This window comes from Antechinus flavipes, chromosome 4 (genome assembly GCF_016432865.1).
Source record: "Antechinus flavipes isolate AdamAnt ecotype Samford, QLD, Australia chromosome 4, AdamAnt_v2, whole genome shotgun sequence".
In the NCBI taxonomy this organism is placed as follows: Eukaryota; Metazoa; Chordata; class Mammalia; order Dasyuromorphia; family Dasyuridae; genus Antechinus; species Antechinus flavipes.
The window spans coordinates 44912583-44927209 of record NC_067401.1 but is presented as its reverse complement, the minus strand read 5'-3'; the positions used below and the strand labels follow the sequence as shown (position 1 = coordinate 44927209).

General features: G+C 37.5%; 2 protein-coding genes across 3 annotated transcripts in view; one reads left to right on the top strand and one right to left on the bottom strand.

Moving 5' to 3' along the window:
• GDAP2 (ganglioside induced differentiation associated protein 2) overlaps positions 1–3142 on the bottom strand; it is a 59339-nt gene extending 56197 nt beyond the window's left edge. For both annotated transcript variants that reach the window (XM_051992896.1, XM_051992897.1), the window contains exon 1: positions 2943–3142. The gene's annotated coding sequence lies outside the window, so the exon portion shown is untranslated. The remainder of the gene's footprint in view (positions 1–2942) is intronic.
• An 87-nt stretch (positions 3143–3229) lies between these two features.
• Positions 3230–14627, top strand: part of WDR3 (WD repeat domain 3) — a 30642-nt gene continuing 19244 nt past the window's right edge. Inside the window, exons 1-6 of the mRNA XM_051992889.1 lie at positions 3230–3348; positions 8038–8242; positions 9143–9352; positions 9764–9882; positions 12259–12337; positions 14213–14308. Coding sequence (XP_051848849.1) covers positions 8072–8242; positions 9143–9352; positions 9764–9882; positions 12259–12337; positions 14213–14308 — 675 coding nt within the window. The 5' untranslated portion in view covers positions 3230–3348; positions 8038–8071. The remainder of the gene's footprint in view (positions 3349–8037; positions 8243–9142; positions 9353–9763; positions 9883–12258; positions 12338–14212; positions 14309–14627) is intronic.

Genomic DNA, 14627 nt, shown 5'->3' with positions numbered 1-14627 from the left:
AAGTAAAGGGGGAGAGAAGTTCTCAGGATGGTTGGGAAGAAGAGTGTAGTAATAGTAAAGCTTCCAAAAAGGGAAAAAAAAAAGTTCGAGTAAAGCCTTTAAAGAAAATGCGCAGACATGAGAGAAAGTTCAGAAGGCAACATACCCATAATAAAGCTTTGAAAAAGCCATGATGAATTGAATCAAAACTTAAAAATTTCTCTTCAAGTATGGATGGTCCTAGATGACCCCAATGTAACGTCCAACTCTTAAATTCAGTGATTTTATGATGTCTTCTCTAATTCCTTCACCTTTTTTCATCAGTTGTTATTTGATCATTTCAGTTATGTCCAATTCTTCTTGACTTCATTTTGGGATTTCTTGACAAAGATATTGGAGTGGTTTGCCATTTCCTTCTCCAACTCATTTTACAGACTAAGAAACTAAGGCAAAGAGTGTTGGGTGACACTTTCCCATGGTCACACAAATGAATGTTCTTGACTCCAGACCTGGGACTCTATATTATACCACCTACCTGTTCTTTTTTTCATTAATAGAAAGAGTTAATAATGATATCTCATGGATTTTTAAAAATTATCATTATTTGAAAGCAATGTAAGTATTTCCTACATAAACATGGCAACACTAAAGTACTAAGGAAATCTTAAGATACGACAAAAGAAGTATATACCTCTGAAGAAATAAAGTTATAGTGATAGGTCCACTGTGCTTTTTTTTGGTTGTTGTCAAGTTACATATATGATATGAGCTCAAATTTCATCATTTTTCATTCTAATAACTAGTTACTATCTTTGGAGGAAAAAAGAATATGCTTCCCCCTCTACATTTCTCCCCCATTTGTCTTATACAATGAGATTCAGGTCTTTATCTCTATAATACTTTATCTGTTGTTTTTGGACATGAAAATGTTCATGTTTATTAGTATATGTCAAGTTTAAAATTTAAAAAAATTTTTTTTAAAGCATCTGAGTAAAGAACAATGGAAATTTAAGTAAAATAGTCATTAGATGACACTACAAATCACCTGGATAGAAAAAATTATTATGTGAGGAATTTAGGAAATAGGAAAAGAGGCATAAGATAGTGGTTATAGTGAATTTAGCTAGTGGCTAGATACTATTTGCTTTGCTTCCTTCCTGGTATAAAATATGATTTACAGATGAGAAGCTGAGGCCCCAGGAGATAAATTGATATGTCTAAATTCACACAGGTAGTAAATATCAGAAAGATTTAAGTCTTAGGGCTAACTGAAGGTACAGTTTTGCTGTTTTTAATATGGGCAGGAGGACGTTTCCACAGGATGGAATCTTGTCACTGATACATCTACACTGGTTCAACTCAATTTCCTTCAATATTTATTAAGCACTTATATGCAAGACACAATACTAGCTGTTGCAGGATATAAAGATTGAAAGTGTCTTTAACAAATTAGAAAGTTAATAAAGGAAATAAATGTACTGGTAAGAATGAAACAAGGAAGAATAGGAGAAATAAGAAGATTACCATTATAAAAGCATTAAGAAGGCCAAGGAAAGGAATTATAGCCTATACTATAGCAATGGCCTTCTAACTGGTTTTTCTGCTTCAAATCCCCCCTTACTCTAAATCCTTTCTCAACAGAGCTGCCAAAATAATTTTCCAAAAATAGATCTGACAATGCCACTCTTTTCTCCTCTCTTCACTTGCTCTACCCAATCAGCTTCTGTTTGAAATTTAAAGTTTTTTAAACCTCATCTTCCTTTTACACTTCATATAAAAATAATAAAATATTTATAAAGCAGTCGGCAAATGTGTCATATAGATTAGTTATTGCTACTATCTTATCATTAATTTATTTCCATTCCATGCCCTCTATGATCCATCTACCACACTGCGCTACAGCCGGTGATTTGTACTGGCTGTTCCACACATACACATCTGGAATGCTGCCCTCCCCCCCCCACCTCCCCTTTACTTTTTTGAGTGCCCGACTTGCTTTAGAGTTCAGCTTACTCTTATCTGCAGAAAGGTTTCTATAACTGTACAGCTGCCAGAGTCTTCCATCTACTCTGTAGATCTTGAAACATACCTCTTTTCTCTTATTAGAGTATAAGTGATAGCAGGGACTGCTTTTGTCTTTGGTACCACTTAGCACTTAATATCTTCTTATTGACTGAATGACTGGATTTGGGCTCAAATACTTAGATTCTTTAGGCATCAGTTGCCTCCCCTGTAGTATTAAGAGAACAGATAATCTCTAACATTTCTATCAACTCTAATTCTACAAAGGGACTGTGCATATCCTCAAAACAACTGGGACTTCCTAGAGATGGGAGATCCATTTTTTTGTTTTGTTTTTATGCCACTGGCACCCAGCTGTGCCTCCAATAAAGCAAATGATCAATAAATTTGTCAAATTATTATAATAACCTAAAGAGAGGTCTGAAATAGAATGGTGGCAGTGGAAGCAGAAAGAAGCCCCAGAGACCAACCCGAACAGTCCTTAACAGCATCTTTTCACTCAAGGAACGAAAGGACAACATAAAGGGGGATCCGAGTTCAAGTGCTGACCCCGCTACTTATCACGTAAACGTGCCCGGTTTTCTCGCGGATTCAGTCCCACGCTACATTCATGATCCTAAGGAGGAAGTCTGGGCTTTTAAATCATTAACTCCTCGGTCTTCCTAGAAGTCCGCCAATCTCCCAGCCCGAGGCCTTTGCAGTGACCCAAGAAGCAGCTCCACCCCAGGGTCCAGGGACAGGGCGGAGGGGACCTGGCAGCTCAGCCCCCCAAGCCCGGCCCACCCCCGTACTCCGTGGCTCCAGCGCCTCTAACTCGGCCTCTGTCACCCTCCTGGGGAGGGGCTTGACCCCAAGGTAAGCGGCGGGCAAGAAAGCGCCGCGTCAGCCACTCGGCCCTCGGTCCCATTGCCCTCCCTCCCAGCCCTGGGCTCGGCTCTCACCGCGCTTACGCTTCTCCATTCGGACAGTAGGAGGAGGGCTAGGGACTGGGACGGGGTCAGGCTTCGGAAAGCGGGGGGTTGCGCCGCATCCCCCAGACCCGGCTCGACCCAGAACAGAGGAAATTAATAGAGACTTGACAGCAAACAGCGACCTAAGCAGAGTCCCGAGACTCCCACTTCCTCTCTGCGCTGCGCGGACCAATAAGCGCGCAGCGCTCTAGGTCACTTCCTGCAGGGTTCGTGGAGAGACCGGCGCCGACGGAAATGGGGTCGGAAGAGGTGGGACTAGCTGTCTGGGAACCCGCGTGGAGGCGGCTCCGGGGTTTCAGCTTCTGGAGCTCCTCCGCTCCTCGGACTCCTGGGAGTCTCCTGGTGCTGGTTGGTGCCCTCCGACCAGAGCCACGAGGTAAGTGGACTCTTATGTGGGTTTCGATTTGGGGTGGTTTAGGTCATTTTCTTCCAATGACCCTTCCCCGTTCCGCCCTCAGCCCCGTGGCTCCTGAGGCCGCGTGTGGACGGGTCACCACCAGCGGCCACGAGCCACACGCACTCCCCCCGCCCCCCCGCCTCCGGGACCGGTCGGAGGTGATGAGACGCTCGTGGATCACCTCCCCCTCTCTACCTACCCCCATCCCTGGCATTTCCTGGATTCCGGGAAGCCCCGCTAGCAAGAGCAAGAGCATTGCCCCGGCGGGTCCTGCCAAGCTCCACATTCGGTGGGCTCCGCAGACCCTGGCCCAGCCCCGCTCACTTTTAAGTGATGCTTCCCCCGCAGGTTAGCCTCTGTGGGATGAATTATTTGGTGATGATGACTAACTCCGTGGCCGCTGTGTCCTTTTTTTTTGCCCTCTAAGAGGATACTAAACTTTTAAAAACCAAGTTGCCATTATTAGGTAATTCATAGTACCTTGAATTTTGTGGTTCCTTAAATATATTTTATATTGTTTCACAGTGTCCTCATAACCATTCCTCAAGATTATCTTGTAATCTTCTCATTTTATATAAAAGAAAACTGAGGTTCACAAAGTTTTAACTAGGGAACTAGGCCATGGACACACAACTAGTATGCCAAAGGACCTTAGACTTGGAGCTTGATGAAACCTCAAAAGCCAATGCCTTCGTTTAGTATTATAACTTTATTATTAATATTTTTAAATTAATCTCACCCAATACCCCCTTCATTGAACAACCTCTTCAAAAAATGGACATCCCTCATTATGTATCTTCACAATTCAACAGAACAAATTCCCATGTTAACCATGTCCAAAAATCAATGTAGCCATCTTTCATCCCCTCTCTGTCAATGAGTGAATGTCATGTTTCATCTTCATCTTTTGGATTCACGATTTATCTTTGCATTAATAGGTTTTCAAAGTTGTTTTCCTCTGTAATGTTATCATTGTATAATTGATCTATTTTTACTCACTTTGCTTTGCTTGAGGTCATAAGCTCCTTTCACTTTACTTCTAAAATTATTATTTCATCACTTCTTAGAGTATAGTAATATTGCATTACATTTGTATGTTACTATGTATTTAACCATTTTCCAATGGACACTTTACCATTGTTTTTGATTTTGGATCATTACTAAATGAGCTACTATAGGTATTTTCATATGCATAGATCCTTTTCTTTTTTTAATTTATTTTCTTGAGATAAAGGCGTTGTACTGGTGTAGTTGGGTCAAAGGGTTTGCCTACTTTGGTAACTTTCTAAGCTTCACCAAATTCACAGTTTCACCAAAAGTTCACTAGAGTACCTGTTCCTTCAACATTTGTCATTTTTCCTCCTCCAGTGGTAGTTGTAAAGTTGAGCCTCCAAATGCTTTAATTTGCATTTTTCTAATTATTGGCAGTTTTGGCTCCTATTGTTGATTATTTTGATTTAGCCCACCTTTTTTTTTCACAAGATTGTTGATTTGGATTTCTTCCTTTAAATATTGTCCCTACTTAATCTGAGATCAATATCTATTGAGGAATTGCTCTTTTTTTATAGTTTAAATCAGTTTATTATTTGTCATGGGAGATCTTTTATCATATAAACTTTTAGTAGAAACTTATTGCAAATAATTTCCCCTGGTTACCTATTTCCCTTCTGATTTTTATTACTTCAGATTTTTTTTTTGTGTGTGCAAAAACTTTTAATTTTATACAATCAAAATTGTCCCTTTTTATCTTGTATAATCCTTTCTATTATTTAATTAGTTTTGACTCTTTCTCTTGTCCATAGATCCTAAAGGTAATTTCTTTCTTGGTCCTTTAATTTGTTTGTGATGCCATCTTTTATAGGTAGGGTTATGTATATACTATTTGGAGTTTATTGTGGGATATGGTGTGAGGACCAATCTCCTTCATACAGTTTGGGAAATTGAGGCCCAGGAAAACTTAAGTGAGCATCAGAGATAGGCTAGTAGGCCTTCTTATCTTATGTACACGATACTTTCATTGAACCAGAGTTTCAGGCCTGAATTTTGTGCTACAGAATATAGTGCAAGGAAAGCTTCATAGAAGAGATAAAATAATCTGGATTTTGAAAATGGATGGCAAGCAAAGAGGAAGCATTTTATCTTTTTTTAAGGGGCATCACTTGAATAAGGACATGGATAGGAATGATGGATTTTAGGGTCAAAGAAATGTGAGAAAGCCTAAGCCCAGATAAATCATGGAGACATAGTTAAGTATAAATCTATTGATTAGTTGGATTAGAGTTATTTTACTGATGGTCTTTAGAGACAGGTAGAGACTTTGGAGATGAAAGCTTACAGTCATTTAATGTTTATCTGTATAGGCATGTTGGAATTAAAAGTAGTATTTAACAAGTATTATTACTTATGACTGTTGGATTGGAGCAGAAAGAACCTGGAATCAAGGAAGCCAACCATGTCAATCTAGAATGAGAGAGTTAGTGAAAGAAACATGGGAAAAAATGGGTGCAAAAGACAGCAGTACATCCCTTTTTGAATTACCCACTAAATTTCAGTCATGATTAGATGAGATCCTAGAAGGAAGCTGAAGGGAGAGAAGAGCAGAGAACGAAGAATCAAGTTTTCAAGAGCTCCAGATTGGCAGAGATGAGATTCAAACCCAGAATGTGGATTACATCCAGGAAACAAGAGAATGTCAAGAACATAGACTTTAAGATTTTAAGCCTGAGTGATTTGAAGAATGTTGGGGACTCTTAACAGAAATTGAAAGGGGATCAGAGAGAAAGGATTTTAAGGAACAGGTGCTTAGTTTTACTTTCAACATACTGAGTTTGAGGTAATAAGGAGGGTCAATAATGAAGTGTAATGATGACCAAAGAAATTTAGATAGAGAAATTGGCTATGTGGGAACCATTTAAACTATGGTAATAGTGGAAGTAGAAGAAGGTACTAAGAGAGAGAAATGGAGAGATGAGAAGGCCCTTAGAATTGATTCTTGAGTGCAGTAAATAAGAGGAGAAATTCAGCATCATTAAAGTTAAATTACCAGAAGTGTGACTGATTATTCCACTGTGTTGAGACATGAATGTGACAGATTTTAAAAAAAAAAAAATTGTTAATTTCAACACACATTGCTTTATGCTTCATGTTGAAAGGGGGAAAAAAACCTATGGCAGAGATTTAAAAAAATAGAAAAAAGAAGTAAATATAACATGTGTTGATTTACATTCTGTCTCCTTAGTTTTTGTTTTCTGGATGCAGATGTCCTTTTCTGTCCAAAGTCTATTAGGATTGCTTAGGTTCACTGAGAAGAACCAAGTTTTTCAGAGTTTATCATTGTACATTCTTGCTGTTATTGTGTACGGTGTATATTCCTGGTTTTGCTTATTTCACTCAGCATCAGTTCATGTAAATCCAGGCCTTTCTAAAATCAGCCTGTTCATAATTTTTTATAGAACATTCCATTACCTTCATGTATTACAATTTATTCAGCCATTCCCCAGTTGATGGGCATCTATTCGTTTTCCAACTTCTTTGCTACCACAAAAAGAACTGCTACAAACATTTTTGCACATGTGAGTCCTTTTCCCTCATTTATGATTTCTTTGGAATACAGACCCAGTAATGGCAAGGCTGGATCAAAGGATATGCACAGTTTGATAGCCCTTTAGGCATAGTTCCAGATTGCTCTCCAGAATGGTTGAATCATTTCACAACTCCACCAACAGTCCATTAGTGTCCCATTTTCCCCACATCCTCTCCAACATTTATCATTGTCTTTTCCTATCTTAGCCAATCTGAAAAGTGTGAAGTGGTATCTCAGAGTTATTTTAATTTATTTTTCTAATCAATGGGGATTTAGAGCATTTTTTCATATGATTATAGATGGCTTTAATTTCATTATCTGAAAATTGTTCATATCCTTTAACTATTTATCAATTAGGGAATAATGTGGATTCTTATACATTCGACACAGCTCTTTATATATTTTAGAAATGAGACCTTTATTAGACATAGTGGCTGTAAAGATTTTTTCCCACTTCTGTATTTCCCTTTTAATCTTGTTTCTGTTGGTTTTGTTTGAACAAAAACTTTTTAATTTTATGTAATCAAAGTTGTTCATTTTACTTTTCATAATGCTCTCTCGTTCTTCTTTGGTCATTAATTCCTCCACCACTTTATTTCTTAGCCAGTATCAAATGGTTTTGATGACTGTCGCTTTATAATATAGTTTTAAATTTGGTACTAATAAGCCATCATCCATTGTATTTTTTTTTCATTAATTCCCTTGACATTCTTGACCTTTTGTTCTTTCAGATGAATTTTTTATAATTTTTTCTAGTTCCATAAAATATTGCTTTGGCAGTTTGATTGGTGGCACTGATTAAGTAGACCAATTTAGGCAGAATTGTCATTTTTATTAGCTTGGCCTAGCCACGAGCAATTGGAATGTCACAGATTAGTTATAATGTAACATAACTAGTTTTGTTTCAGAACATTAGTCAAGAATAGATAGAAAAAGAAGACCAAACATAGGTAATGTGTATTACTTCATGTTAAAAGTAGTAGTTTAGTGTAACAAAAAAAAGGTACATATTTTTGATTGTCAGCCATGTGACTTTTTTAGATTCCAGGGAATCTTTTAGATTTGACTTATTTATTTGCTTACAGTTAATTTGCTTCCTGTGGAATTGGATGGTGTGCCATGGGGCTCACCAAGCAGTACCTACGTTATGCTGCCAGTGCTGTCTTTGGATTGATTGGCAGCCAAAAGGGCAACATTGTCTTTGTAACTTTGCGTGGTGAGAAGGGGCGCTACGTGGCAGTGCCAGCCTGTGAGCATGTCTTCATCTGGGATACACGGAAAGGAGAGAAGGTAATAGAGCCATCCACTAGTGACTTCAAAGTTTATATTAGGAAAAGGGGGAGGGAGGGATGAGGAGGATGCTTGATTACTCTCATCCTCATGTAGCAGGGATCCCTTCTTCTTTGGGAACAGACAGCTTAATATCAGGTCCACACCATGGCTGCACACATTACCACAATCCCAGGGAGTGCTCTTTAATATTTTTGTGGTGCCTAGAAGTAATGGGTCTGCTAACTTTATGCCTGATCTTTGCCTTGGCATTTTAGTTCTTAGAGCTTGTCAACAAATTGTAGGATAAGAACTGAAGTGTTTTCTTACATTGAGGAGGAGAGTATCATAGGATTTAGAGTCAGAAAAAGGCTGGAAAAGATCTTGTAGTTTTGATTCCCTTTTTAAGGATAAGGAAAGTGAAGCCCAGAGAGAGGAAGGCATGATAGAATAAGGAATAAGCAAATTGGTTGCCTACACCTTCCTCCGTCTTTCCCCAGTTACATGCCTAATATATCTGAAGAAACTAAATCCCTTTTAGATGGAATCTGGAAATAATTCTGATATCCTGAAAATTGGTTCTTCTGAAAATAATACTTTAAACCCTTAAGTCCAAATTAAAAATTTTATTGCTATCATTTGCATGAAGTAAGTTTGGTGATTCATTACCCATGTCTGGAAGACTTATTTTATGTTATTTTGATAAGTCATCCTACTTCTTTTTGTACCTTCATTTCACTTGCCCAGAGGGGCTAATGATTCCTACCTCAAAAGACTCAGTATGTGATTACTATTTATAAATATGATTTGGAAAACTAATATTATTGATATAAAGTATGCAAATATCTCCTCACCTTTGCCAAAAAGGAAAGCTTTGGAGCATGACTCATGTTTCAGTGATTTTGTTTTTTGTGATTTCAGATTCTTATCCTTCAGGGACTTAAACATGAAGTTACTTGTTTATGTCCCTCACCAGATGGATTGCACTTATCTGTTGGCTATGAGGATGGTTCTATCCGTATCTTCAGTCTTTTGAGTGGTGAAGGGAATATTACTTTCAATGGACACAAGGCAGCTGTCACTGCCCTGAATTATGATCAGCTGGGGGGCAGACTGGTGTCTGGCTCCAAGGTAGGAAATGTAGGAATTCTGGGGAAATGAGTGGGCATGGGCTGAGGCTTGGATAAAATTTTAAAATGGGTTATATATTCAAACAGATTTTTGTTTTATTTGTATTTATTTATTTGTTTTTTATACAGATTTTTAAAATAAGTTTTTGTATGAGGCTTTAGACACTCAGTAGTACAAAACTACAATTGCCTAGAGTGGAATTAACATGAGTAAGATTTGGAAATGAGTTTCCCAGAGCGATTCTGTTTCATTTGATGTTTTTAAACCTTCCAAGGTAGCTTCTTTGTACAGAATTAGAAAAGCAGGATAGCATGAATCAAACCTGAGTTAGATAAGAACAACAGTGCATGTATGGCTGGTCTTTTGCTGGATGACATGATCTTATTTTTGCCATATTTGTTCTCTTCAAAGGACACTGATGTTATTGTGTGGGATGTCATCAATGAAAGTGGCCTTTACCGTCTGAAGGGACACAAGGATGCCATCACACAGACACTGTTCTTACGAGAAAAAAATCTGCTGATTAGCAGGTAAAGATCTAATAATTAACCTACATGGCCTTCCTTACTTCACTTCTTTCATGGGTACTGCTCAGGAATAAATGAATGAATGAATTAACAAATGAAGACAATTATTAACTTATTATGTGAAAAGAAGTATACTAAGTACTGAAGATGCAAATTAAAAAATGATACAAAATGGTGCTTGTTTCAAAGGAGTTCAAAATTTAATAGGGCAAATATATACAAAAGGATTTAGCTCCAGTGCAGATGGAAAGGTCCTTAGAGGACAGCAAAAAATTAGATGTTAATGTTATCTTTTTTAGTATCATCAAGAAATTTAAAAAAAAAAAAATTTGACTTTAAAACAGCAAAAAACAGTTTTGTATACACAATAGAACAGTATGCTATATGAAACCATGGACCTTCATTTAATACTGTTTGTATCTCTGTGTATATTCTTGCATGTATAATTCTGCATGTTATTTTCACAATTGTGTCTTGCTAATATTTTTGTACTTTGTATGTTTTAGAAAATTATACTGGCTCTCTTTTTTAGGGCATTATTATTGCTGACCTGTTCTCTCTCCTTACTCAGTTAAAAACTGAGAAAAAGGAAGGAAGGAAAAAAAAAAAACCTGTTGTAACAAAAAACTATAGCCCAACAAAATGTATCCATGTAGTGGCCAAGTCTAGAAATGTATCTCTTTCTGCACCTTTTATCCATCACCTCAAGTCTTTCACAGTTGATCATCATTTCAACATTGCATGAATGCAACATTTGTGGGAATGCTGCCAGTACACAGTGATCTCCCAGTTCTTCTCACTTTACTTTGTATCAGTTCATATAAGTCTTGTGTTTTTTCTGGAAGCACCCCCTTTGTCATTTCTTATAACACAGTAGTATTCCATCACAATGATATGCCACAACTTACTCAACCATTCCCAAATTGCAGAGCATATCCCCAATTTCCAGTTTCCAGTTTTTTGCTATCACAAAAAGAGCTGCTATAAATATTTTTGTTCATATAGATCCTATTATCTTCTTGTAATATAGTTTATTTCTTAGTTGTCTTAAATGTAATTATTTATTCCCCTAGATTGTAGTTCTTTGTTTTTTCTTTTTGACTCCTTTTAAATTCCCCACTTAGGATCAGGAAATTTGTTTAGCTTGCAGATATTTCCTCCCTAATATTCTTAAACCTCACCAGCATAACTAAAATGTATTAGCTGTTGAGTTTGATGTATTTCTACTCTTAACTCTGTATGTGCACGTGTGTGTGTGCATGCACATGTGTGTTTAATGCTCCTTGATCCTTTTCAAATAAAAAGATTATCTGATGCCCAATTCCCTTTCCATATTTATAGACCATGTACCTTGATTACAAGAATAGCAAGTTCTACCTTCTCCTTCCATTTTTCACCGTCAGTGTGTTCTTTTATTCTTCCTTTTCTCCTCTCTTCATATCCTTAAAACAGGAGCTATGTTTTTCTTCTTTAACTTTCTCATTACTCTTTAAGAACATCAAGGTAAACAATTGTTTCTTTTCACTCTATTAGAATGCTAGTTCTTTATCATCCTACAGCTCCTTCTACGGTTCAGGTCAAGTTACCTTTCTATGTTTCTCTGAACTTGAGTTTGTATTTCATAGTAACTACTTACCTTTGGTTTTTTCATCAGAAAGATTTTGAAAGTCCTTTACTCCACTAAAGTCCCATTTCTCCCCCTATAATATTATACTCAGCTTTTCAGGGTAAGTTAGACTGTGAACCTTTTTCTTTTACTTTTTAAAATATGGTATTCCAAGATTTCTTCTTATTTTATAGTGGAAGCTTTCAGGTCTGGTTCTTCCTCTTTCCCCCACTATAGATTTTTTTTTTTTTTTAAGATCTTTTTTTCCCCATGTCTTCTATAACTTGATTATTTTGAATTTTAGATTCTCCTACCAAAGCTTCCTAAACTATGGTGATCCCAGATGGGGTTGTGTAACTGAATGTGGGAGTCACAAAAAATTTGGCAACAGTAAAAAGTTTCTGAATACAATGACCACAAATTAAAAATCAATCGCATAATGAATCTGAAATATTTCTGGCAGTGCTTGCCCATGTTGCTTTGTGCAACTTCATTGCAGCCTTGATCCTGCACACACAGTAATAATACTTTGTGCTGCATTTGCGTGAATGCTCACGATTCACTCAGCTCAGATTCGAGATAGGGTGCATAAAAGTTTCTCAGGTGGAAAGAAGGTTGTGAGTGGAAAAAGGCTAAGAAGCCCTGCCTTATCGTATTACTGGATTGTGCGAGGCCTGCTGTGGATTGATTCTTTGTAAAAACAATGGCTGGGTCACTGATTTTCCATTTAATATAACATTGTTGTACAATGAGCTTTCATTTTTTATTTTCAGTGGCAAAGATACCATGGTGAAATGGTGGGACCTTGATACACAGCATTGCTTCAAAACAATGGTTGGACACCGAACTGAGGTAACTTCTATTTGAAGATAGGTTATTGGGGAAGGATGGGGAAGGATGCAGCCCTTATATTGTTTACCATATGCTCTCTGACTTTTTAGCTGTACTAAGTAAATCATGGTGAGAATAGGGTGCTTATCCTTGGTATCTGTTTTCCCGGGAACTTTCCCTCCAAGGAGGGCCTGGTAAAAGTTGGTCAAAGAAGTGGAGAAAAAAGAATTGCTTGAGTCTTTGGAGCCATCACTCCATCACCATTATCACTGTTCCTATAGGAAATCTAGAGACTGTGCAGAAATATTTATGAACATTTGTATTATGTGCAGTGTATGATGAAGGTGCAAAGAAAGAACATTTGTTAAAAATTGATGTTAATATACAAGGAATAAATTTAGGAATGAGAAGCTAGACACCAAGTTATTCTACCTAATCAAAATAAAGTAGTTGTAGTCTTCCTAACCCAGGTCATTTTCCTTTCTTTTCTCATAACTTTTATATCAGTTCTATTAAAAGTTCATGTTACCTAAGTTCTGCTGAACCCTCACTAAATTGATTCCTCTTTAATTGATTCCTTATCTTGCTCTTTATAGAAGCTTTTCCAGTCTTTACCTGCCTTTAAGCCCTTGCCTCTCCTGCACTCTCTTAGCTGAAGACTTTGCCTTGTACTTCACCAAAAGAATTGAAGTCATTTGATATGAACTCTACCATTCTCTTCGTTCCAAAATCCTTTTACATGTTCTTCTTCTCCTCCCCATCTCCTGCCCTTACACTCGTCCATTCACATACTAGATCTTGCCCTTATTTTTCCCATATTCTGCTTATCCAATTAGAAAAGATATTGCCCTTTCTAATTCTAACTTAAGTTCCTTTATTTTTCCTCTCTCTGTCCTTCATTCCTCCCACTAATGTTCTTCAGTCTCAGCAAAACCTTCTCTTCCTCTTCCCGTCAATGACTTTCTCAGATCCTTGCCCCTATTTGAATTCACTTAGCTGTCTCAATGCTACATCACTCTCTGCTTTTGAATCCCTTGCTCTCTTGCTGTTCTTCTCTTGCCAGACCAACTCGGAATTACCCCACCCACCTAGCTCCTTCACTCCTATTTTCAAGCCAGTTAATGAATGTGGGAAAATCTCATAACTTTTATATCAGGTCTATTAAAAGTTCATGTTATCTAAGTTCAGCTGAACCCTCACTAAATTGATTCCTCTCTAATTGATTCCTTATCTTGCTCTTCATAGAAGCTTTTCCAGTCTTTACCTGCCTTTAAGCCCTTGCCTCTCCTGCACTCTCTTAGCTGAAGACTTTGCCTTGTACTTCACCAAAAGAATTGAAGTCATTTGATATGAACTCTACCATTCTCTTCGTTGCAAAATCCTTTTACATGTTCTTCTTGTTCTTTCCTTCTCTCCCATAATTTCTGATAATGATTCTTGCCAAGGCAATGATCTCTTGCCTAGAGAAATCCTTTAATATTTGTTGATAGATTCTAGGACTGAAAAAAGTTATTTCTGTAAAGACCACAGATACTGGAATGGATTATCTTTAAAATCATGAAGTCCAACTTTCTCATGTTATGGAATAGGTCTTTGAAGCCCTCAGAACTATAAATTGGCCCAGGTCACACTGCTTCTTATAGTGGAGCATAGGGCTCCTGATTATTTTCTTTCCAATGTACTTCCTTACTTGTTAGATTAGATTTTTCTCCCCTAGGGAGGAGGCAAGTTACTTTTAGCTGCGCTCCTAAGGACTCCTATTGAAAGCACAAAAACCCCAAAGAGACTAACTTTAGAGTACCCGTACCAATATATTGTAACAAATTGTAAACCATAAGAGATATTGTAACAAATGCAATTTCTAAAAGTCATGCTCTTCGTCTCCTGTCTATTCAGGTTTGGGGACTGGCTTTAGTGTCTGAAGAAAAACGTCTCATCACTGGAGCTGCAGACAGTGAGCTGAGGGCTTGGAACATCACTTACATAGAGGAGGTAATTATTTGACCACATTTTCCTTATCATGGAAACAATAAGTTTCTTGGTATTTTGCAGATTAAAGTTTCACTCTTAAGACCAAAGCCTTAGCTACTCTTCCTTCTGTACTGTAGTTTATAAACTCTCTTTCTTGTCCCATATCCCTGTGACTTGGTCCAAAATTCCTTCTGAGTTCTTCTCTCTCCTTCAACCCTAGCTGGTTCAGGTTTCCCCATTTGGAAGACCTAGTATACTAATGTTTATTGCTTCAAAAACTACTTCTGCTGAAGATTCTCATCAGTTTTTTTTTTTTTTTTTTTGAAGTTAACTCCTTTAA